General features: G+C 37.9%; 1 protein-coding gene and 1 long non-coding RNA gene across 2 annotated transcripts in view; one reads left to right on the top strand and one right to left on the bottom strand.

The window, feature by feature from the left end:
- Positions 1 to 19650, top strand: part of SLC16A10 (solute carrier family 16 member 10) — a 92441-nt gene extending 72791 nt beyond the window's left edge. The window contains exons 4-5 of the mRNA XM_023533382.1: positions 9906 to 10049; positions 18947 to 19650. Of these exons, the coding sequence (XP_023389150.1) occupies positions 9906 to 10049; positions 18947 to 19183 (381 nt within the window). The 3' untranslated portion in view covers positions 19184 to 19650. The remainder of the gene's footprint in view (positions 1 to 9905; positions 10050 to 18946) is intronic.
- Positions 19651 to 19724: 74 nt separating this feature from the next.
- On the bottom strand, positions 19725 to 23024 carry LOC111742787. The gene is made up of 2 exons (XR_002781469.1): positions 22936 to 23024; positions 19725 to 21552 (listed from the first exon to the last, which is right to left on the bottom strand). It is a non-coding gene; the product is annotated as an uncharacterized LOC111742787 (long non-coding RNA).
- Positions 23025 to 24353: the final 1329 nt, after the last annotated feature.

Raw genomic sequence — 24353 nt, 5'->3', positions numbered from 1 at the left:
AGGGGAGAAAGAAATCTACAGACATTTAAAAATATCTAATTTTAACTTAAAAAGTAATAACAAGAAAAAGAAAAAAGTAGTAGCAGTGTATTTTTCTTAGGCCCTTAAACTGTATTCAGTATAAGTATGAGAAAGGCTGGTGAAAACTGTGGATTTTACTACAAAACACATTAGAGAGTTTTATGTTGGAAGTGTCTTGACACGGCAGGAAATGATAAAGAGGAAACAGGTAAGGTAGACTGGACATTTCATAGGAGTAGAGACAAAGACTTCCTTCATTGCTCCATCCCCAGAACCTAGCATGTACCTGGCACTCAAGTATTTTTTGAACCATTTTCAGGCTGAGTTTATAGGTTGGTTGAATTGCTGAAGTATGAGGTCTACTAATTTCCCTGCTGATGACTACTTTCCATTTTAATGGTACTTTATGTTCTTCAAGTTCTTTCTTTCATTGATCTTCAATATATAACTGTTGACTGAGAACAGTTTTATCTCCATCTTATAGGGAAAGGAGTTCGTTGGTTTAGAGACTTTCTCTGGTTACACATATAGTGACAGTGTGTGGTTTAAAGCTTAAATAATAGAAATGAAAATTTGTTTATCTACATTGATTTCAACGTAGAATAATTTAAAGATATGGAAATGGGTGGTAAGACGTACATAGTCAGCCCTGCTGATGTGAAATAACACCTCCTGTGCCTTGTACCATCTCTCAGCTGCTTCCAAAAGAATGGGATGCGTGAGGGTAACCCCAGCCTAGCAAGTAGGCTGACACGTGTCCACGCTCCTCTTGACTCATGCACACACCTGTGGAATTTAAAATGCTGCCATATACTGATGATTGAATTTATAAAGCATTATACTAGACATAACATAAATCAAGTGTGCCTGTCCCTATTTTATTGTCTCTGCTTATGTGAACATGTGGTTTTCTTTTACATGTTTCTGACTCCTCCGAAGCTACCTCAGAGATTTTTCATAATTCTCTGCCAAGTATCTCTTTGCTCCTCATGCTCTGAATCGGGGGTTGGGATTGCCCAGTTCCGGCACCTCTTTCTCGTGAGGTGATTTCCAAGCTCTGCTACCCTGTCACGAATCTAGAGCAGTGTGTCAGATCCACTACCTCTTTTTCTCTCCTGAAATAAAATTCCTAGATCTTAAAATCTACATATACACATATTAAAAAAGAAAAAATCAGTAATGCTCCACCTGTAACATAAAGGAGAAATAAAAGAAGTAAGTTTTGAATAAAATAATATGTATTTTAAAAGTTAATGCTTGGACACATGCTACGGTGTCCCAAGCTTGAAGACATGCTGAGTGAACTAAGCCAGACACAAAAGGTCAAAGACTGTATGATGCCACTTAGATGAGGTACCAAAAGTAGTCAGACTCATTGAGCCAGAAAATAGAATAGGGGTTGCCAGGGGCTTGGGGAAGGGGGAAATGGGGAGTTATTGTTTAATGGGTCCAGAGTTTCAGTTTGGGAAAATGAAAAAGTTCTGGAGATGGATGGTGGTGATGGTTGCACAAGAAGGTGAATGTACTTAATGCCGTTAAACTGTCCACTTAAAAATGGTTATGATGGCAAACGTTATGTGATATAAATTTTATTAAAATAAAAATTTTAAAAAGGTAATTCTTGGGCACAACTATATGGGAAAGATAAAAATAGCCTCCACGAAATTCTAAAAACACCCCCGGGGGTGATGGTACTGCCCATATTATGAACTAATATGCAGTACTTGAGATCAGGACACTGATGCTCAAGATCTTAGAATCAGTAGGGAGTAGAGCTCATAATTTGACTTCAAAGACATTTTTTTTTTTTCTACTATGCATGCCTAGGCCTTCCAACTCTCAGTCCGCAAAGTGTTCTCTGCTGTGCCAGTCACCTTCATCCAGACCCCTTAGAGCTTCCACTTATCTATTTCCATCCTTCTCCCAGGGTGTGGTTTTTTTCTTCCTGAACACTTTAAAATCATAAGACAGAACTGACCATGTTTAAACTATGTTAATCACGTACCCCCAAATCCAAAATAGTCTTATTCTTAAGAAAGGGTTAAAAGTTGGGGTAGACAATTTCAAATGTGGAAATGGCAACAGTGGAAGGAAAATGAATCTAAGCCCAACCTTAGCAACTTTTAATCTATCAGACCAAAAAAAAATTGAACTTGATGTGATGCAAGGGAGAGAGTCAGCAATTAGATAAGTCACAATTAATAGAAAAGACAGCATTGTATGCCTTACAAAGACTGGAGGGAGGAGATAGGGGGATAGGAGGCTTTGGTAAAGAAGTTCTCTAGCCAACATCACTGGTCTGATGAAATTTTAGTGAGGAGAGGTTAGAAGACAGAATTTTTATGGAAGGATCAGTCTTTCTTCACTTTATAATTATGGGCAAAATTAAAAAGCTGAATAAAAACTAATGCCCCAACTTCTTGTTTCTCTCAGAAATCAGATCAACCTTAAAGTAAGTAAATTAAAATTTCAATAAACTCCCAGTGTACACATTGTTCAAGAAGAAATAGTACCAGTTTTGATAATTTACAAAATATCCGGCTTATTGACATTTTGCCAGGGCAGTTAAAAAATAAATAAAGTTACCCCAAATCCTAGTGGTTTAAATAATGCTTTCTGAAATTATCCCTTTCTATTTTAAGAAGAAGTTTATTTTAAACTTCTAAAATTTAAGCTTAATTGAACTAGCTTTTTGTTGGGTGCATTTGTTCATTTTTTATTACTTCTCCAAATTCATGCAATTCTATCTATTGATTAGAGTCTCCATAACCTACACCTATTTATTTGCATATGCACATAGGAGACTTTATTACCAGATAAATCCAGGAGTAAGTTTAAAAGAGAATATCCTTTAAAAAAATGCAAACATGTAAACACACGATGCCTCATCAGAGCATTAATCACATCTGCAAGAGCCTTTGTGACCACTTTTTATCTTCAGAGTTCTCTACCAAAGTAGTGTATAGTCAGTCACGCAGGCAGGCTGTAGACTATTGCCGAGTCCTCTGGAGCCATCTTGATGACCAGAGTAGAGGCAGTCTGACTCCTTCATAGACGGACACTGTGTGTTCATCTGAACAGTGTGTTGTTCATCCCAACGAGTCAGGAATCAAGGGTGTGAGTGTTGCATCTTGTGTGCCAGGAATGAGACTCCAAGAAAGAAACTGTTCAGAATCCAATTTGGATTTAGATGTGATAAATAAAAATTTAAATAAAGCAACAGATTAAACACCTTTCATTGTTTAGGACAGACTGGTATAGTTTTTGGTAATTTGAGAAATAGATGGCACAAAAATTATTGTCAGGGTCACTAAATAATTTCAAGTTACCTAAAAATCTTAGTGATTTATTTTCTCTTTTAAGATGAAGTCCATCTTAACTTCTAAAATTAGGGATTATTTGAACTGTCATCTAAATTCAAATGGGTTTTGAGTGATAATTACTCTCGAATAGTTTTGCCAAATCTTGATCTGATTTAAATAATGCTGTGTCAAGGATAGACTTTTATTTTACTCTAAGGAAAATTGCTTTTTTAAAAAAGAGGAAAATAACAAAAGCTCTAAAGAATTTTTAGAGTTAGAAAATGTTTTAAAAATTAGGACATTCTTTGAACCATCAGCCATCTTTCTTCCTTCTGAACACCATCCTTCTTTTTCTACCCCTTGATGGCTGTTAAATAATCTTCACTCTGGAAACTCTTCCTTCTTTTTTCTCAATCCTGACTTTTATGTGTGTTAACAGTGCCACGTGTGATTACCAACACCATGGAAACTCATCTTAATGAAATGGAAAGACTGCCCATTTAAAAAAACAAACAGAACCAATGCCCATGCCTCCTGGAGACTTATTAGGCCAAAGGTCTGCTCTCCATTTGGTCAGCCACTGAGGAGGCAGTTGGTACCCAGACCATGAAGTCTAGTCATGACAGAAATATCGTATTAGCAAATAGACATTAGGCTGCCTGAAGATGTTAGTCCTTAAAAATGTTGGCTGGCAAAGAAATTCTCTGTTTGCACTTCAAGCATATCTTAGAACTATTTTATTCTCAAAGCACAGTTGAGAATAAAATAGTTATTATAACAAGATAAAATGACATTTTAAGGCTGACCATACCTATCTTAATGGCCATAAAGTTCTATTTCAATATTATATGATGTAAAGGGCTTAATTTTATGTACCTAAATCTATGTAGTTTTCTTCTATCTTTAATCACCTCGCTGGGCTTGCTGGTGTACAGTGCTCATATAAAACTTTTTAAGGAAATTTCCCATTTGTGTTGATTTACTTCCTTTTCTTAGCAAACGCAGAGGTAGAGAAAACACAGTTTAAAAAAGAAAACCAAACCAAACCAAACCCTCATTACATTCAGAAGATTTGTTCATCTTACTTTAAAGTCAAAGGGTAGTGTAAAGTTTTGATTTGTAACAATTTCTGAGATTATCCATTAACTAATCTAGCAGGCTTTCTACTCTCTTCAAACGTACGTCTAATTTTTAAAGGGGCCGGGCTCGTTTTGAGTTTATCTTTGAAAAACTAAGCAGAATGCTCTTTTAGACTTACGGAATAGCATTTTAAATGTTGAACTGATATAGTCTTGGAAGTGAAACTGCAAGCAAAAGAGAGGCAACGAGCTGAAGCCGCTGACCTCTGGAGTGAATAGCAAGTGAGTAAAAATGCTCTGAACTCACTATCCCTTTTGGAAAGTAGGAAGCTGCAGAAATTATTCTAGCTCCAGAACCACTGAAAATGTTGTGTAGCATTTATTACCTTGTTGTTGGATGTACCATGCAATCGTAAAAGATACAGGTCCCCTTCTCTGGCCAAAAGAATTTATTCTCCTAGAGACAAAATGAGTGCACATGCCTACCTGTTGTCCACCCCTCTTTTCAGTTTGGTTGATGTTGTCTGGAGAGCAAGGGCAGGGGACCAGGGAATCAGAGTCATCACAGACAAGGGTAGATGATGACTACGTGCCTGGAATATGTTTCTCTCCCAAAGGGCATAGTAACTGCAACAACAGTGGTTGATAAATATTGTTGACTTTTTTCTCCCCAGTTCTGTAAAGGCAGTTGTGGTTCTATTAGTTCCATAGCCTGCAGTGCTCTATTGGGCCTGTTTTTGTCCTCTTTTCCTAGCGTCCCTAAAATACTGCCCATGTTAGCACTTGGTACGTGAGTCAATAAGCTGTTACTTCAAGTTCACCGTCAGAAGTAGTTATCTTTATTTAAAGTCTCCTTTAGTTCTCCTTCTTCTTTACTATCTTCTTTACTATTACCCAAAAATATATGCAGGCATACCTCACTTTATGGCACTACGCTTTATTGCAATTCAGTTGTTGAATTTTTACAAATTGGAGGCAAGACCCTCCACCAGAGAAGATTTCTACTTGCTTTATTGTGATGCTCGCTTTATCGCAGTGATCTGGGACCAAACCTACAATATCTGCAAGGTATGCCTGTAATTTAATTTGTATGCACCAAAGTTTTTATTATTTTTAATGTAATAAATTATATAAACGTTATATAAACGACATTAAGCAAATACCACCCATACTCTTAAAAAGGTGGGCGGGGGGGGGCGGCGGGAAGGACAGTTGAGGCTAACGACTGTCATGGCATGACCAAATAACACAATCTTAGAAAACAGTACTGTAGGGAATTATTGGACCTTTGTGACCGTTGGCTTTGCTTTGTAGGTGTGTACCACCACTGGGTTTCAAAGGCTTCTATAAATAAAGCAATCTGGGGTTCTATTCTATTAGGCATTCTTCTTTTGAGAAACCATTTGTTGAGAAGCTTGCGTTTCTAATGTACTCAGGTCAGCTTAATTGGAGCTGGTTTTATACTATGGCCATTCATTAACTTCTTTCATGGTTGACTCTCTGAGAGCCAGAAGACTTGGCCTGGATTCTCAGTGGAAGAACACTATCTAATGTCTCCAAATGGATGGCACTATGGTTCCCCTACATGAGAGAGTTGGAGAGGGGAGAAGCCAGGACTGAGGCCAATTTAGTGTGATGATTGCTTTCACTTCCCTAGGCTGCTGCCCCCAACCTCTCAAAAAGGCAGATCTGCCTCTGAGCTCTTGTGAGGAGAGCAGAACTTATACCAGATATCAATTTTGCCCCAATATTCGTGCTTTCTGCTAAAGCACATGCCCAGAGGATGAGAGATGGTCAGGGATTTGTAAAATCGTTGGTGGCAATCATTGGAGGCCCAGGCTGTAAATAGAACACACCCGTTTTCCTAAGTACTGCTACCTCAATGAGGAAGGACCTCTAGAGATCCAGCATCCCCAGATATTGTTCTTTACCGCGCCCTGCCCCGCCGCCCCCCCATTCCCTTACTTAATGACCAAAGATACTTTTAGTTTGTAGATTTTGGCTGAGAGTGGGGAATGGAGTATTAGAAGCTGAAGTTCTTGCTTTATTTAAACAACAATGACAACAATAACAAAATTCAATGAAATAATGTCCTTTATATTTGAATTTGCCAAATTTACCTTCTTTCAAAAGACCCAAAACATTTCGCCATATTATTCTTTTTAAGGATCATAAAGTAGAGCAGGTGAGGAAAAAACCACTAATAAAGGATAATAGCACTTTGGCAGGCAGGTGTTCTTAGTTTCATCAAAAGAATGACTAGTAAATTCAGCCTTTTTTGAATAATAAAGAATGTCTGTTAAAAAGTTATAATAGATCCTTTGGGTGCTTCCTGAAGTGGATTAATACATTAGAGTCTGGATTCAAATTCCAAATAAAGCTGTTGAATACACATAATTATATCCCACCTGTCTTAGATAAGGTTATTCATTTTCTTCACAATTGAGCAGGAATCTATCTCTGCTTTGTCTAATCTCACCTGATGGGGGGTGATAATGGCCTGGAGGAATAAGCCAGTTTCACCTTTATGGACAGCTGGCTTATCTTTGCAGCCACAAGTGGATTTCTTAGACCTGCACTGTTTCATAGAAATAATGCAAGCCACATATGGAATTAAAAAAATTTTTAGTATTATTTTAAAAAGTAAAAAAGCAAACAAAATGAGTTTCATAATATATTTTATTTAACCTATATAGCCAAAATAGTATTCAACATGGAATCAGTATTTTAGAATTATTAATGAGATCTTTTACATGCTTTTTTTTCCCACTGTTTTCTGTTTGCTGTGTGTTTTGCACTTATAGCACATCTCGATTTGAACTAGCCACGTTTTAAGCACTCAGTAGCCCATGCGTGGCTAGGAGCTACCATACTGGACAACAGTGTTGACGTGGTGACTGTAAGGAAGCAGCTGGAGGTGCTGCTGCAGTAACAAAGCAGGAAGGCATTATCTGTGAAACCCGGGGTTTGAGCTTTACCCTGAAGGCTAGGGGCGCCATAAAAGGATCTTAGGCAGAGAAGTGCTATTTTTAGTTTTGAACTTAATCTGGGGGTCTCAGAGAATATAGGTTAGAGATTTAGGAGTGGGGCTCAAGCAAGAAGCGTGTTAGAAGGCTACCGTGGAGGTCCAGGGGAGGAGTGATGAGAACCTGAACTAAAACCCCGTGGGGCACGTGGACCAAAGGAAGTGAGAGATGTAGGAGGTAAAATCTTCAGAACTTGGTGCTGACTGTTGGATTTGAAGAGAGGGAGAGAGTAGTCTAGGATAGATATCCGGTGTCTCCCTTGGTCGTTGTGCCGAGTGGTGTTAACTGATGTGGAGCGGTGTTAACTGATGTGGAGTGGAGAGGGCAGGCTGTGAGGGGGGATGAGTTCAGCATGGGGCATGTTGACTTTGAAGTACCTTTGGAACAGGCAGGTAGATATGTCCATTTTGACATGAAAGAGTTCACTCTGAGTATGTGTAGAGTTAGAAGCTATAAAGGCTGGGTAGGAACACTCAGTACTTAAGGTGCCAGTTAAAACTTTGGGTGGTAAAAAAGAAGGAGGTGTAAGGCTCAGGTAATCAGGGGCAGCTTTACAGAAAAGGTGGGATTGAAGCAGAGTCTTAAAGAATGAGTAATATTTAGAAAGTTAAAGAAGGTAGAAGAGACAATAGAAATGTAGAGAGGTGAGAATGTTTCAGACACTGAATAAATCCGTCCTGCTGGGCCAGATGGGATTAGGGCTGAGATCAAAGCTGGCCTAATGCAGTTTGCAGACATGTTTTGTTTGGCTTGCATGGATGGGGTTGGATCATGCAGTGTTCTAAATTTAAGTTAGGTGCCAACATTTCCACATAATCCAGATTTCTGACTTCTCTTTAAAGTAAGAGGGGGCCAGGAGGTAGATTTGGCAACACTGGTGGTCCAATATGGTAATAATCAATTGAACTGTATGCTCCCTCTTTCCAACAGTCTGTTTTACTCCTTTATGCTATTTGCCTGAGTCTTGTAGACATTTTGAGTTTTCTACTTCTGAGTCAAGGATCAGTAGGTAATAAAGGTACAAAGATAAATTGGTGACAGATAAGGAGAGTTTTTTAATACCAAACTAAGGAGTATAGATGTAGGCCGTGGGCAACTGATGAATAAGCACTGATGAGATTAGTTCGGATTAGTTAGCCATAGTTAGGATTATTCTAGATCAGTGTGAAACTACAGAAGTTAAGGAGAATAGTTACCAGTTTCGAAAGGGAAAAGACAGATTTGATGGTATTGGTATAACCAAGTGGGCTTTAAAATGCGAAATGGAAGTCTCTGAAGGCGATGTCATCCGGAAAGGCTGCTATTGCCACATGGGAACCATCTGGGTCTTTGAGCTTGCTGGGAAATCTGCTTTGCAGGCTTCCAGAATTCAAGCCAGTGTTTGGTGTAGGGGACAGTGAGTCTGATTGTTTGGAACAACTGTGTTTGTTATAATAGCTCAGTAATTTCAGAGGAAGTAGTAGGAGTACAGACATGCTTTTTCTCCGTGCCATGAGCACGGATAGGTGATCGAGAAAATGGAAGTATTAAGAAAGGGATGACAGACTGAAACTTGGGTTATGGGAGCAAAGCTACTATTAGACTGGGTGCTGAGCTGCATGTTGTGTCACCCAGTATAACACCTGCCTGGTCACACTGCCTTCTTAAACTTTGGCGGGTTGTTGGTTTGCAGTCATTGTTCTAAGTAGACTGTAAATTAAAGGAGAAGGTCCCTTTAACAAAAATGGGCTAAAATTAATATCTGATCATTATCGTGTCGGGCACTCTTTTAAGTTCTTTATACAGATATTTAATCCTCACAACCAGCCTCTTGAAGTACTATTGCCAATAAGGAAACAGGCCCTAGAGGCTAAGAGCTCACCCAGGGTCACAAGCTTGATAAAGGATGGAACCAGGACTTGAACCCAAGCCGTCTGTCTAGAGGCTTTTCTTTTAATCACTGTGTTAAACTGAATCTTTATCTGTTCTAACATCACACAAATAGGCAAATTCACAGGTAGAGAACCTTATGCTTTAATCCTGGAGGTTCCAGTACACCTTAATTCAGTGTTAGTTTGGTTCGGGCCCACCTAGAAGAAATGAAACTCCAGAATTGGTCCTTAGACTGCCTTCCAGGGGAGGAGATAGTGCGCTGGACCCTGAGAGAGCAAGCTTGTGCGGTGTGTTCAAAGGTCTGTTCTCTTTAGCGAATGGCTCGATGTTAACCTATCAAGTGTGTTGGTAATGCTTTATTAATATTTTTTAAAAAGGCCTCTTATAAAAATACTTATTTCTTTCACGTAAGCTAGATCACGTTAGCGTTCCTTCATATGTTCTCGTGAAAAAATGATCACAGAGCCCCTTTTATAAATATTTGAATTTGGAAGGGGATGAGAGTCTATAACGTTATAGAGAATGAAAGGCATTTGTACAAAGCCTCAAAACTTGTCAAGGTTTCCTACCATATTTAATGTGTCTTCTTCCTCTTTGGTCTACAGATGAAACATGTGAATGAAAGGTTTCAAGATGAAAACAATAAAGAGGTGGTCCTCATGTGCATTGGCATCACGTCAGGGGTTGGGCGGCTGCTCTTTGGCCGGATTGCAGACTATGTGCCTGGTGTGAAGAAAGTTTATCTACAGGTACTTTCTTAAGCCCCTCTCCCCCTCCCCCCCTGCAAAATTATTCTTATTATGGCTCATTATATGCATTTATTTGCTTAAATTTTTCTGTAAAGATGAGAAATATTTTCTAGAACCTAACTTCCACAAGCAGTTTTTCAAGGGCAAAATCACCTATGAGTTTTGGGTTTTCAAAATAAAAAATTGGCGATCAAACAACATCCTTCTTTGTTTTGTCATGGAACTCCACCAGACTAAAATATTTTTTGCTCATTGCTTTTTCTAAGAAGGTTTTATTTTTGGCATAGTTTTTATAATCATGTGCCTTTTGCAATATCTTATGGAATTCAGTGTTGTATGTGTGTATCTTTTTGAGTTTCTTTTTTTGAAAATTGCCTTCTGGGTGTTGTGTAGTACACACTAAACAAATGCTAATTCTAAGATCACATGGACCTCATTTGACAAGTATTTAATTTGACTACTCCATGCCAGACACTGTGTTGAATGCTGCACATGAAACATGGTCCTTGCCCTCAGTTAGTAGCTAATGGTCTCATGGGGAGATAGATAATACGGTGTTCCAGCAGTGGAATGATGGGTATGCCATATGGGTGCCACAGCAACATAGGCACCAAGCATCTGAATCACAGTGAGGGTCTGAGCAGGCCTCCTGGGCTGGCAGAGTGCTAAGAGCTGAGTAGTAATTAGATAAACAAGGAAGATAGAGAAGGGTGTCCCAAGCAGAGGGCAAAGAGGGGGAGGTGTGACATAGTATATTATGTCTGGGAAACTGTGTGTTTGAACAGAATAAAGAGAAAACAGTAGATTGATTGGCTGGGGGCATAGGCAGGAGCCAAGTTGCCAAGGGACTTTATGAGCACAAAAGAGGATGAACTCTATTCTGAAATATACCAGGAGCCATTAAAGGATTTTAAGCAAGAGAGTGATATGATTGATATGAGTTGTATTTTATAAAGTTTAACCCAGTAACTGAAGGGTGGCAAGAAGAGGAGAGGGGGGTAAGAACTGAGATAGTCTCAAAAGGTCACGTGTTGAATGGTTCCATTTCTGTGAGGTGTCCACAGTAGGCAGCTCCATAGAGTCAGAAAGTAGATTAGTGATTTCCAGTGGTTGGGGGAGGAGGAAATGGGGAGTAACTGCTATTGGGTATGGGGTTTCTTTCAGGGATGATATATTCTAAAATTAGACAGTAGTTATGGTTGTACAACCTTGTTAATGAACTAAAACCCGTTGCATTGTCTCCTTTAAATGTGTGACTTTTATGGTATGTGAATTTATATCTCAGTAAAGCTGTTTAAAAAGAGTGGAGGCAGAGGGATCAGTTGGCGACTCTTGAAGTACTCTAGGCAGGAAGAACCAAGGCAGAGATATTGGAATCAAACAGGGAGTAAAATAGGGATATAAGGAATAAGAGATTGAAGGAGCTACCTAAGCTGGGTCTGAGTTTTATGGCTCGGATAACAGAGTGGATGGTTTTGCAGTTTTATCAAGATCAGTAATTCAGTAAATCAGAGTAAGGTGATGATTTCATGTCTTCCATGTTAAGTTTGTGGTGCTTGTGGGAAAGCCAAGTTGGGTTTGGAGCTACTGAGAGTCTGCCAGACAGACAGACAAGTGGGTCCTAGAACAAATTAAGTCTGAAACATAGGTAGAGGCAAAAATGACAAAACTGAAGCTTTCCTACTTTGGGCACATCATGAGAAGGCAGGGTTCTTTGGAAAAGGTAATAACGCTGGGGAAAAAAAGACAACAAGACAAGGGGAAGACCCAATATAAGATAGATTGATTCTATATAAGCAGCCATGGGTATGAATCTGTAGAAGCTGAACAGGGCTGTTGAGGGCAGCACATTGTGGACATCACTCCTTCATAGGGTCAGTAGGAGTCAGAGCCAACTCGATGGAATGCAACACACACAAAATAACTTCCATTAATTGATTTGAAGTAATAACATCACCACATATTAAACACCTCCACACGCCAGACAAGGAACTAAGTGCTCTGCGTGCATTATCTCCTTTACTGCTCACCCGGGCCCTTTGAGGATGGTACCATCAGTTGTTATTTCCACGTAGAGATGAGAACACTGAGAGACAGAGAGGCTACCTCACTCTATGACTCCGCAGGGAGTCTGCTCATACAGCTAGAAGGAAGTGTATAGATAGCTGGAAGAGTGCTACTTTTTAAAATATTTACTATGATCTTTCCCCCTTTTATTGATACCTGACTGTGGATATTTTTGTTAAACATTTAGCAGAACATTTTGTCTTTTCCCAAGTGTCAAAGGAGCCCTCTAATGGGCATTTGTTGCATTATAGACTTTTCAGCTTCCTTTGCAAAAATTTATTCAAAAGATTGAGGCTTACTGCACCCCAAGGATCTCCCAGGCCCAGACCCTGGCGGGGGGTGATATAAACAAGACAGACATGGTTTCTGAGCTCCTGGAGCAAGACTCAAGGCAAGAAAAAGCTGGGCATGTTTGAGAACTCGAGAAGACAGGGGAGTGGCATGGTAAGCGGTTGGAAAGCTAGGTGGAGTCAGATTATACAGGGCCTTGAAGCCAAGGTGATGAGATTTTAAGTGTAGTGGGTCTTTGTTGGAGAATAACATGGTCTGATTTTACATTTTAAAATCACTATGGTTGGTCTGTGTGTGGCGGATGGATTGCTGTAGGGAAGCAGGAGTGCAAGAGGGGAGGAAGACCAGTTAGGAGACCAGTACAGTGGTCCAGGTGAGAGATGATGGAGGTCCAGATAAGGTGCAACACTGGATGAAGTCACGGTATATTTTATACATCAATGTTTTACTCCATAGCAACCTCTGAAAAATTTCCCCACTATAGGTAGGTCAATCAGGTTATTTACAATATTTTGGGAGCACATTTTAATACATAATACGTGTAATTTGCAAAAGAAAATACAGACTTTCCTAACCCGTCCCATGTTTTGTCTGCACTCACACAGCAGTGAGTTCAAAGTAATTTCATTTTAGATGAAAGGTTCGTCACAACCTTTTAGGTCTTCTTTTAGGTCTTTTTTTCATCCAAATGTTGTGCAGTGTTTGTGGCACTGGATAGTACATGCCGAGTCACAGGTGAGATGACTGCATTTCAGAGAGGCCTGTGAAGGAGAAAGAAGAAGGCCTTCAGTGTGTCCTGTAGTTTCTGGGAGCCAGCGATTGGCTCCATCTTGTGAACACAGTGGCGCAGGAGCCAGCACGGGCCCCACCCACACAGGCTATTGGACTTGCTCCTTTACCTCACTCCTCTGCACTCTCTCCCTTTTCCTGGCTTCCCCGCCCCGACTCCCAAACATTCGGTGTGGTTTTTGGTTCTTGGCTCTTCTCTGCTGCGTCCAACTCGAGTTCTGTTTGCTCATTCCTCTTTCCCCCTCCTTCTCTCCCTCCTGGCTGTCTGCCTTTTGGCCCAGCCTTTAACGGTTGGAATGCTTTTGCTGTTTACCTCCCTTTTCTTGGTGTGTTTTCTCAGACACATCCACTCCCTGCTTTCGTTACATCCCAACCTCTTGGGGCTGTGACAGTTCTCTCCCTTCCTTGTCCCCTTGCAGCCAGTTCTGAGTAGCAGCTGGGCACAGAACACACTTCACAACCTTGCACACGGTCTGGTTTCTGGTCATAGGCATCTTGGGTTTGGGAGGCTACAGGCTAGAAAAACAAGCTCTGAAGTAAGACATGAGTGCATACCAGTGCTGCCACTGATTTGTCCCCAGAACTGGCAGACGGCTGTGGTGAGGATTCATAATGACAGCATATATGAAGTGCCAGCCCAGTAGATGATTAATAAACCCTTGCTTTTATTATGTTTTAATATTCTATTAAATACTGAGGCAGATCCTGATTTGGAACGGGTCTCAAGAAAGGAGACCTGGTTATCCTGAACTAGAGGTAACAAAGAGTTTATGACTCTTGCTCAGGAGTTCTGAATTTAAACTTTCATTAAGGTCTCAGGCTCCAGGTATTTTCAGCATAATAATTTTAAATGCTGAGTGAAGAGATGACTGAACCGCATTGTACAGAATAAGAATGGTTCAAGAAAATCTTTGCAAAGGTTCCCAGTGTGTGTACTTTAGTAGGAGAGCAAAGGCTGTGTTCTGGTATCTTTTTACCATCTTTCTTCACAAGCTTATCTTTCTAGTCACCATTAAATTACTATAGATTTGTGTCTTGAATATGTAACTGTTTCAGAAGTATGAGAATGTTTCAAAGGTTGGAAGTTATAACTGTAATGAAAGAATTGAAAACTTTGGATTTAGATCACTTTCCCATTGTGTCTGTTTCTTCGTGACATGGGCATACTGAAGTGTGGACATCATACCCATGTATGTAAAGCAGACAGACCCAAACAACGTGTGTGTGCATAGGAAAGATCTAGGAGGATGCAAACCAAATTGTTGAGTGGTTTTTCTTGACGAGGAAAGTAGGCATGGGTTGAAGGTGGGAGGGGGTTGAAGGCAGACTTTCATATACCACTGTATACATTTTTCTAAGGTTTGAATTTTGTAAATAATGTTTTCATTAAGAGTTATTTTTGTAATTTAGAAAATTTTGTTGTAATTTATAAAAATTAATCACTTTCATATCCATCTTTTTCTGTAAGCTTCCTCTTCTGGTTGAGGTAGAATGAATTGATCAGTGTTGCCCAGTTTTTTGTTCCATTTTCTTAAAGATACCCTGGGATAAAGGGTATATGCTTTACCAACACAAGCTATTTCCAAAATAGTATCCAAATACTTAGCAATTCCCAATATCAGGCATAAGAAATAAGACTATAAGGCCCTCTATTCTTCCCTAAGCTATGGCACTGGGGACAGTTCCTCCATCAGGCAGAAATGATGGTACTCATGTACTGTGGCTTCTGTCTTTAGAAGAAGCTAGCCACTCGGCTGTGGCCTGAACACTTCCTGTTAGTTTGTGATGGACTAGCAGACCTCTGCTGCCAACTGATTTTTGCCCTGGGTTCTTAGCCAGAGGCTCTAAAAGTCTGGAAACTTTATATCGAATGAATGTATAAGAGGAACACTTGAATCTAACTGTGGCCAATTGTGCATTTGCCTCTGAAAAGGCCTTCTGCTTATTCAGGTACAGTTCAGTTTTCCTCTTGAACTGTACTTAGATTCCTGAGCAAAAGTTAAACTGACATTTCTCCAAGAATGCTCTCTTTGTGATAGAAATGGGAAAGGTAACATAACTAACTCAAGCAGGGTGTTATTCTCCTAGAGTCATGACAGAAGATATTTCTTTGGATGGTTTTAAGGAAACAGAAGCAAGAAAGACAACTCAACTGTCAATGCCTTATTAAATGTCAGTGCCAGGGCCTGGAAGAGAATTAGAGACCTTTGAATCTCTTTTTTAAATCTAATCAGAGCTGCTGTGTTTGAGGAAAGAAAGAGTGCATGCAATACTAAATTTATTCACCTTTCAAACTTTGGAGCCCAATATCTACATCTCAATATTTGATATATGGGACAATATTTATTTTGGGAGGTGATAAGGACATACCTAACTTCCTATGTGAGCAGTTTGCTCAACCTTGGCACGAGCTCCTCATGGCTTGAGTATCCCTGCGTGTGAGGAACAGGTATCTCCTCACCAGCGTGGCCTTTTTTTTTTTACCTCCTAACTGAGCTACATTTTGTGTAGTGACACCTGCTGGGAAAGTGCATTGTTTCTCACTACTGTAGCTACAAGTAAGGTAGAATCAGCTAGTTATTTTCTGAGAAATGCTAAAGAGTAAATGTGTCAATCTCTATGAACTCAATTCTTAAAAAACAAGAAATTTTACTTTGAAATAACAATTTAAAATATAGACGACTTATTAAAACCTAATAAATTTAAATAATTCTTGTCAAATAATGGAAAAAGAGAGAATACAAATTGATGTAGTTTGAATTGAGAAAAGGAGAATTTGTAGTCAGATTAAGTATTAAGAAGAAATACGCTCAAAATATATAGTAATAAATTTGAAACTCTAAGTGAATGATTTCTTACAAAACTGACCAAAGAACAAAAATTTGAAGGGACCTAAAGTGGATTAAAAAATGAGGATAACTACCAAAAGTAAAGTGTGCCTGAGTCTTATGCTACATAAATTGGTCCAACAAACATTTGTTTATTGAGCAAAATTGACTTAGTGCGAAGTAGTATGCTAGGTTTTCAACAGTTCGCTCTGGTTCTCTTATCTTGGAAGAGAACAAAATAGTAAAAGACTGGAAACACATTCAAAGAAAAAATATATTTCTTTCTTCCCTTAGCCAAACACTGGTAGTATAATTACAGTGGTGTGGTTGGGAATATTTGGTCTATGGCTTTCTTAACTAAACTCGTATCTGGCCCCATGATGTCCTAAAGATTTATTCTAGATTTTCTAGAGTTTGTGATGATAGGTATGTTTCTAAGAGTCAAATGACTTTCCATGTTTATCTCCTTTTATGTTTGTAAGTAGAGTTAAAAATATATCTATAATTAAGAATATTAGGGTTTTTGTGGTTAAAAAAAACCTCCTTAAACCTTTACATACTTGTTATATCTCCTTGTATAGATAGGAAGCATCAGAAAATCTTTTTAGCTGCTCAAGATCACAGAGAGCTAGAACCTGGCCCCTCTGAGTCTTAGTTCCTTCCTGCCTACCAGTCTGCAAACCCAGTAATTACTCTTGCTAAAAAATTATGCTTTCTTAGAAGTTGGGTTGGGTTAGAAAAAAAGATATTTAAGTAGAAAATTTAAAAACCAGGAGAATGGGGAGACTGCATTCTTTAGGATACATGAAGTGCCAGACATTTTTTTTCAAATAGCTAACTCAGCTACAGCCATGCCACCCTGAACGTGCCTGATCTCGCCTGATCTTGGAAGCTAAGCAGGGTCGGGCCTGGTTAGTATACTTAGGAAGACCAGGTGCTGTAGGTGTTAAAAACAACCAACCAACAAAAAACAAATTGCCAACTCAGAGTCTTAAACTAATTATAATTCTATCATAAAGTCGCATTTTAGTAATGAAGAACAAAAATTTACTCAGCTATGTGGTATGATGATATCAAAAAGAGACCTAACTTGGAGTTTGAAACCTTTTACAAGAGCAGGTTTCTTATTGTGGGGTCTGTGGATCACTTGTGTTACGGTGAAAACTGCTGTTCCTGGGTCCCACACCCACACCCTGCATCTTCAGGAGCTCTGTGGCGATCCTGACGCACACTAAGGTTGTGAGGGCCGCCTTGAGATGGGCCACCAAGCTTGGTGTGCCATAGCTGTGCCTACTGGGCCCTAGGAGAAACAACAGATGAAGATGGTGACCCAGAGAGCTGATTCATATGGTCTCTCCCTCCCTCCCCATCCCCACTGACATTGCAGGGCACCCTCTAGGAACAGTTCCATCAGCTCCCTGCTGCTGGCCACACAGACCCTGGATTCCAGGCCGTGCTCCACCTGGGCATGTTACCAAACCTCTCTGAGCATCACTATCTTCATCCATAAAATGGGGATAACATTAGTATCCACCTCATAAAGTTAATATGAGGATCACTATCCAAAATTCGTAGAACAATGCTTGACATTTAATACATAGTAAATAAATAATAGTTGCTATTATTTGTATACTTTTTAAAACACCTGATACTTTTTAAAACATTCTGTAGACTAGTCAGTTGTCTAGTTTTAATTACTTCTTTGCCTAAAAAAGTTATTGAATTGTCTGCTTCTTTTTTTTTTTTTGTATACCCACCATGCTTTAAATATATAACTTTGGTTACATCACATCTAGAACACTTCGTGTGCATTTATTTATGTATTCATCTCCCCAAACCCAAGGGTAGGAACCAGGTTTTATTCACATAGCAGAGTAGCTTCCAAATGGCAGGCAAAATGAGGTGTTTGATTCTATTAACTATTCTCTAACTCTAAAATGAAAGTGTTTAATGTCTCGAAATATTTCTCAATCTTAACTCTGGGGTACTTAAGTAGGGTACCTCTGCAATATATCACCAAAAGACATAATGTTTGAAAATGCTCTTTGAAGATAATAATTATACTGATCTATGCTATGAAATAATAAAATTGGATTACCTAAATTAGTTCTTAGGATGTTATTGTAGACTGTGTTTACTGTTTTCATTACATATTATGTATCACATATTTCCTATGACAGAGTCAAAACTTAATTGGGATTTGAATAATCAAAATTCAGTACATATTTACATAATATATATCAAATCATTTATGTAATAATATCAAATCATGTACTGAATAATCAAAATTCAGTGCATATTTATATAATATGTATCATACCATAGTTACTCATTTTAATCTAACTTGGTCTGAATGTACTCATTGTGTCTGGAATATTAGCAGGCAGTATATTCTAAATTGATTATTTAAATATCTAAAAACTTATATCACCCCCAAACTGAAAGCTCTATGATGTGAAGAACACATCTTGTTGGCAGGTTTCATTTTGCAAAGGACTAATATCAATAAATTATATATAATTTCAAAGGTGAAATTAAAAAAGTTTGATGAATGAATTTGGGCTGATAGTCAAAGAACAAATATTTATTGAGCACTGACCTTAAAGAATGATCCTTAAACCTTATAAATATCTAGTCCAAAGCTGACTTTTACAGATTCTGACCTCAAAGAGCTTACAAGCTTGAAGGGAAAGTAAGTAAGTATATAAAATAGTTCTTTTCTCTTTGTCTCTTAATGGAAATACGAGAAAGTGCTGGGGGAACTCAGAGAAGATGATTATGGAAGTCAGTTATGAAAATCAAGGTGAACTGGCCAGGGAGGCAACTTACCAACAGCTACTTAAAAGTCCTAAATATGTTTCTCAGTAATTGTAACATTCACTTTTTCTGAAAGCAGAGTTGACATTGTGGTGTCTGTCCTAGGTAGTCTCCTTTTTCTTCATTGGTCTGATGTCCATGATGATTCCCCTGTGTAGTGTCTTTGGGGCCCTCATAGCTGTCTGTCTCATCATGGGCCTCTTCGATGGATGCTTCATTTCCATTATGGCCCCCACTGCCTTTGAGTTAGTTGGTGCCCAGGATGTCTCCCAAGCAATTGGATTTCTGCTCGGATTCATGTCTATACCCATGACTGTGGGCCCACCCATTGCAGGTATGTAATGATTCCCCAGTAATAAATTCATAGCATTTTCTACTACAGGTCCTAAGTCTCATTTATATGTAAAATATAATTTATTGGTTACCTGTGTTTCATTTTTGTGTGTACCTTACCTGTAATATTTTTAATAAGGCCAGCTGTAGATGGTATGTTGAAACAGGTTTGCTGAGGAGTCCCTCTTATCCTTACTATTATCTAAAACACTTAATAAAATGTGTAACAGTACTGGGCTTTAAGCTTTCATAATTCTTAAATTTCACTCAGTGTTTTTGGAGGAATGGGAACATTATTTCTTTTTAGAAAGAGATGAAGATTCTGTCAAAATATGTATACTTTGTATAAGAGATCATATTCCCCTGAGAAACAGTTAATGAAAAATAGCATTTAGTGGAAACAACCCAAAAGTCTATTAGCAGATGAATAAACAAAATGTGGTATAGCCGTACAATGGAATATTATTCAGCCATAAAAAGGAATGAAGTACTATGGCATGCTACCAGGTGGATGAATCTTGAGAAGAAGCCAAATATAAAATGTCACATGTTGCATGATTCCATTTATTTGAAATACCCAGAATAGGTAAATCTGCAGGGACAGAGAACAGAGTGGTGATAGGTTGCCAGGGGTTGGAGGGAAGGAGGATTAAGGAGTAACTGCTTAATGGGTATGGAGTTTCCTTCTGGTGTGATGAAAATATTTTGGAACTAGATATAGGTGGTAGTTGCACAACACAGTGAATGTACTAAATGCCACTAAAATGGTTAATTTTATGTTATGTGAGTTTCACCTTTAGAAATTTTCTGATAGTATAAAGATATCTCATGTCCAGTATTACTTGGGTGCCAGTGTGAATTATTATAAGAAAATTTGATAAAGTTATAAAATTTAAATGTATGTACTATCATCTGTGTATGGCACGTGAGAGGCTCAGTTAAAGTTAGCTCAATTCATTCTCATATCCAGAACCACACATATCTAGCAACTTTGCCAATTGGGAAACTAGTCATGAATCAAGCAAGCAGAGTCACTACTGCACAGACCAAATAAAATTTAAGTTCTCAAGGTCATAGTCTTCTCGTAGGAGAACCCTTCAGTCCTTCCCCTTTCTCCAGCTAGTCACATTATTTTTACACCTTACAAACTTAGATTTTAGGGTCTCCAAGTCCACAACAGATTACAAGCAGCACTTTAGTAGGAATGATATTTGCTACTAGAAGTAACTGATAACAGACCAAGAATAAAGGAGGTAACAGGAAACTTCCAAAGCAGGCAGAACAACACAGCAACTGGCTGCAGGTAAGCCCCCGGCTTACCAGTAAGTTCTGCGGGTATTACAGCCAAACATATTAATTAGTGTTCATAACAATGAAAGATTTATATATGGAATATTCTGATTCAGAAGATAGGAAAATCACATATTTAGATACATAGTACATTTTAGGTCTCTATCCAGAATGAATGTACTTTTTTTTAAATGTGTTGGTACTTAATTGGACAAACCCTCAACAGAGTCAGATATTCAGTATAGTGTACTCCCTGGACATTTCACATAACTGAGATTATATAGTAAAAGTTACAAAAGTTTAAAAACACTAAGATAACCATTAAAATTTGGATTTTGTTAGAGAAATTAAATATAAGGAGTACTCTAAATAACAGTTTTCAGATGCAGAGCCCAAGGATCTATTAGGGTGCCACACAGAGTCATATATTTTCCTCTCATGTGCTGACAAACCTTAGTATCTTTTCAAAATGTATTTAACAACCTTTTTCTTCCTAACTTATATTTATATAAAATTTATAATTTGTCATGATTTTGAATTTTAAGTAGTTTCATGTTATTGCATAAAAACTAGGCCAGGAAAAGTTTGAAATGTAGACATTTTGGGGTGTGTATGTGAAGTTTCAGCTTGGTGGTCTGTCCACCTTCACATCAAGTGTGAGAACGCCCCAGATGGCCTCTGAGGGGTTTTCAGAAAGCCAAACCTTGGTTGCAAATATTTTTCCATGTGATATCTTGGTATAAAAACTCAGAGGCCTGTAGTCTGTGACAAGATTAAAGGTACGAGGTCTTTTCCTTCCTCATATCAGAAAAGGTTTATATTTCACACATTTCCTAAAAAATGTCCAATAGTCTGAGATGATGTTTGAACTAGTCCTGCTGAAATGAAATAATTAGGTTAGGGCTAGGCCATCAGTATGACACTCTCCTGGTGATAGTTTTTTCCCTTCCCAGGGTTACTTCGTGACAAGCTGGACTCCTACAATGTGGCATTCTACCTCTCTGGAATTCCTCCCCTTGTCGGAGGTGCTGTCCTTTGTTTCATCCCATGGATCCATAGTAAGAAGCACAGAGAGGTCCATAAAACCACTGGAGAAGAAAAGACAGAGAAAATGCTGGAGAACCAGAACACTCCACTGTAAAACTCATCTGGAATCTATAAGAAAGAATTTGACTCTGTTATTTAATGTCTTATATACCTCCGCTAGACTGGGCTTGCTTTCAGAAGTTTAAGCAAGTTTTCCTTTTATATGAATTGCAAATTTCTTATTTTTTTTAATCACATCCTAAGAATAATAGCACAATAATTGGGAAATAGAACCCTTATTACTACAAGAACCATTTTCTGCCACTGAATAAGCTGTCTGATATTTCCATAAGACCCTGGTACATGAAAATATGTCTGAAAGTCAAATATTGTGAGAATTTGAAGCTATCTCAGTAAAAGCAACTTTGGAAACTGTGAATGCTGTTTAGCTTCTACAAATATATAAAAATACCTCAAGCTATACTGAAAGGGTTGCAGTTTGTTTAGGACTGGAAATATTGTTTGTTGTCTCACATGCTGTTTTTAGTTCTGGTAGCTCTTTTAATTTCTTCTGTTATATGCAAACTTTTTATAGAATTTAAGTGAGATTTACCTAAACTTCAAGTTATGTTAAAGTTGCTTGCCTGCTGTTAAATAAGCTATGAAATTAAGTTCTGACTTGCTCTAGTGTCAGGGACCTTCCTGGAGCAGATGCTAACAATATATTCAATATCATATGTGAGATGAAAAAGATCCTGTTCATAAAGGCAGAGAAGTTCAAAAATCAGGCATTTCTTTCATTTACATTTGTTCCCTTTGGGTTTGCAGTATGTTTTAAAGTAGCCAGAAACACCCCAAATTTCTGAATTTGTTTAAATTGTAACAATAAAGTAAAGTAGAATGAATGAAAGATACTCTAGCAATTTTAACGTAGAATTTTTCTGACTTCTGAATTGTTAGCACTAGGACTTGATATTTAAACAGTCTTATTGAGCATGTTATCAAGTTGCAGTTTCAGGGCACAAATGGAAAAAAAAGTCTTTGTGAAGGAAATATCTATTTCTGATAGAAACAAGTGCTCAAATTGGTTTATGAAATTTATGGGTCTTGAATGGTTAAAAGCACTTATAAAGAGAAACAACTCCTACATTTCCAGAACTTTCTGGCAGGAACTTGCATTCGTATGTATTTATCCTAGTGCACTCCCCATTAACATTCCCAGTGTTTTTTTCCTATTTATACACAGACAATTGTAAGAAAGCTGTTAAGAGTTTTAAGGACCTAAAATTAAAACCAAAATCATGTCACGAGTCAGACTCATCTGCAGAAAACAAACTCTTTCCTCATCCCTGAAGTTATATGTTAGTACATTTTTGTTTCTCATTTAGGTCTTTAAAAGTTAATAATATGCAAAATATATTTAAATACTAAATATAGATACATACTAGATCTTCCTCAGATATAGCTTGTTCACCTGGGGAAAATGTCCTTTTCTAAAGCACCTCCAGGATCTGTTTCTAAATTCTCTGTAAGGATAGAAAGTCTATTATATCCCTACTTACTTCTCAGCTTCTATTGTTTCTGAAAAGCAAAGTCCTTTCATTCCTTGTCTCTACCTAAGGATGGAGATCCCTGGAAAGCATATAGATTTATTGTTGATGGGAGGTGGGGATGGGCATGCAGTGGGCTGGAAGGAAAGGAGGCTGTTAAACAGCTAGAAAACCCACTAACTTTTCCTTTCAGTATCAGCTTTCTTATCTGCATCCTTGAAAGTTCAAAGTATAAACACTAAATGTTGAATCTATTTTTAATAGGATTTTCAATAATTTTGATTGTGAAGACATTAATCAACTTACTGTGGCATACACAGAGTTGCAACTTACTACTTCCAATATTTCCATATTTCATATTCAGGGGACTTAGGTTATTTGTTTTCTGGAAAGGTCTGTTGCATAAAAAAACAAAAATAAAAACCTTACATTTGACCATACTGCCCTTTCATGTTATTTTAAATTTTATAAAATGACTTAGTAATGACAGTGTAATACATTTTCAGGTTCTTCATTTATTCATGTCCAGTTATAAAAACATTTCCTCATTATTATCAGTGCTTTTGAGATCAGCAAAATCATACAATTAAGACCAATTGTTAAACCTGCCATTATAAAATTTTTTTTTTATGGTTTTAACGTAGGCTCCTAAGACTTCCTTCCCCCCACTCCCAATTTTACAGAAATAATTATAAAATAATATTTACTCTGTAAAGATCTCCAAAGTGTTTTTCCTTAAGTATTTATAATAAAACTTAGATCTCAGAATAGCACACATATATTTTGCCTATGTTGTTTCAGTCTAATAGAATGAAGCAAACCGTATCTATAACACCAAAAAAGCTCCACCATAATAGATTCTTCTGGAGAGTACTGTGCTATTATATATAAAGTTAAAAAGTATAAAAAGAAGCTAAATTCCATAATATGCATATTTAGTAATATGTTGTTTAGTACAAAGAGTTCTAAAAGTCTAAAGTTCTAAAAGTTCTACAAAGAAAATGAAAAATACTAATATCTACAAAGATATCTTTTAGACTAAGAAGTATTACTTGAATCTTTCTGTCAAAGTACATCTTTTATAATATCTGATCAGCGTTCCTATTGCAATGAAGTGATCTGATGGGCCTACAATTTTTTGTCGTCGTTGTTCAATCCATTTTTTGAGAGGAAAAGAATAGTCAGTACTCTGCTCTCTATCTCGCCATCCTAATTCTAATAGGACTCAGCAAATTCTCACATTCAAAAGGTTCTGGCATCTGAGGCCAACAATAACATAAGAAAGGGAGCAATTAGTATTCCTCTTTACAAAA

This window comes from Pteropus vampyrus, unplaced genomic scaffold, assembly GCF_000151845.1.
Source record: "Pteropus vampyrus isolate Shadow unplaced genomic scaffold, Pvam_2.0 Scaffold101, whole genome shotgun sequence".
Lineage (NCBI taxonomy): Eukaryota > Metazoa > Chordata > Mammalia > Chiroptera > Pteropodidae > Pteropus > Pteropus vampyrus.
Note: the sequence above shows the minus strand (reverse complement) of the source record. Positions and strands in the feature narration are given on the sequence as shown.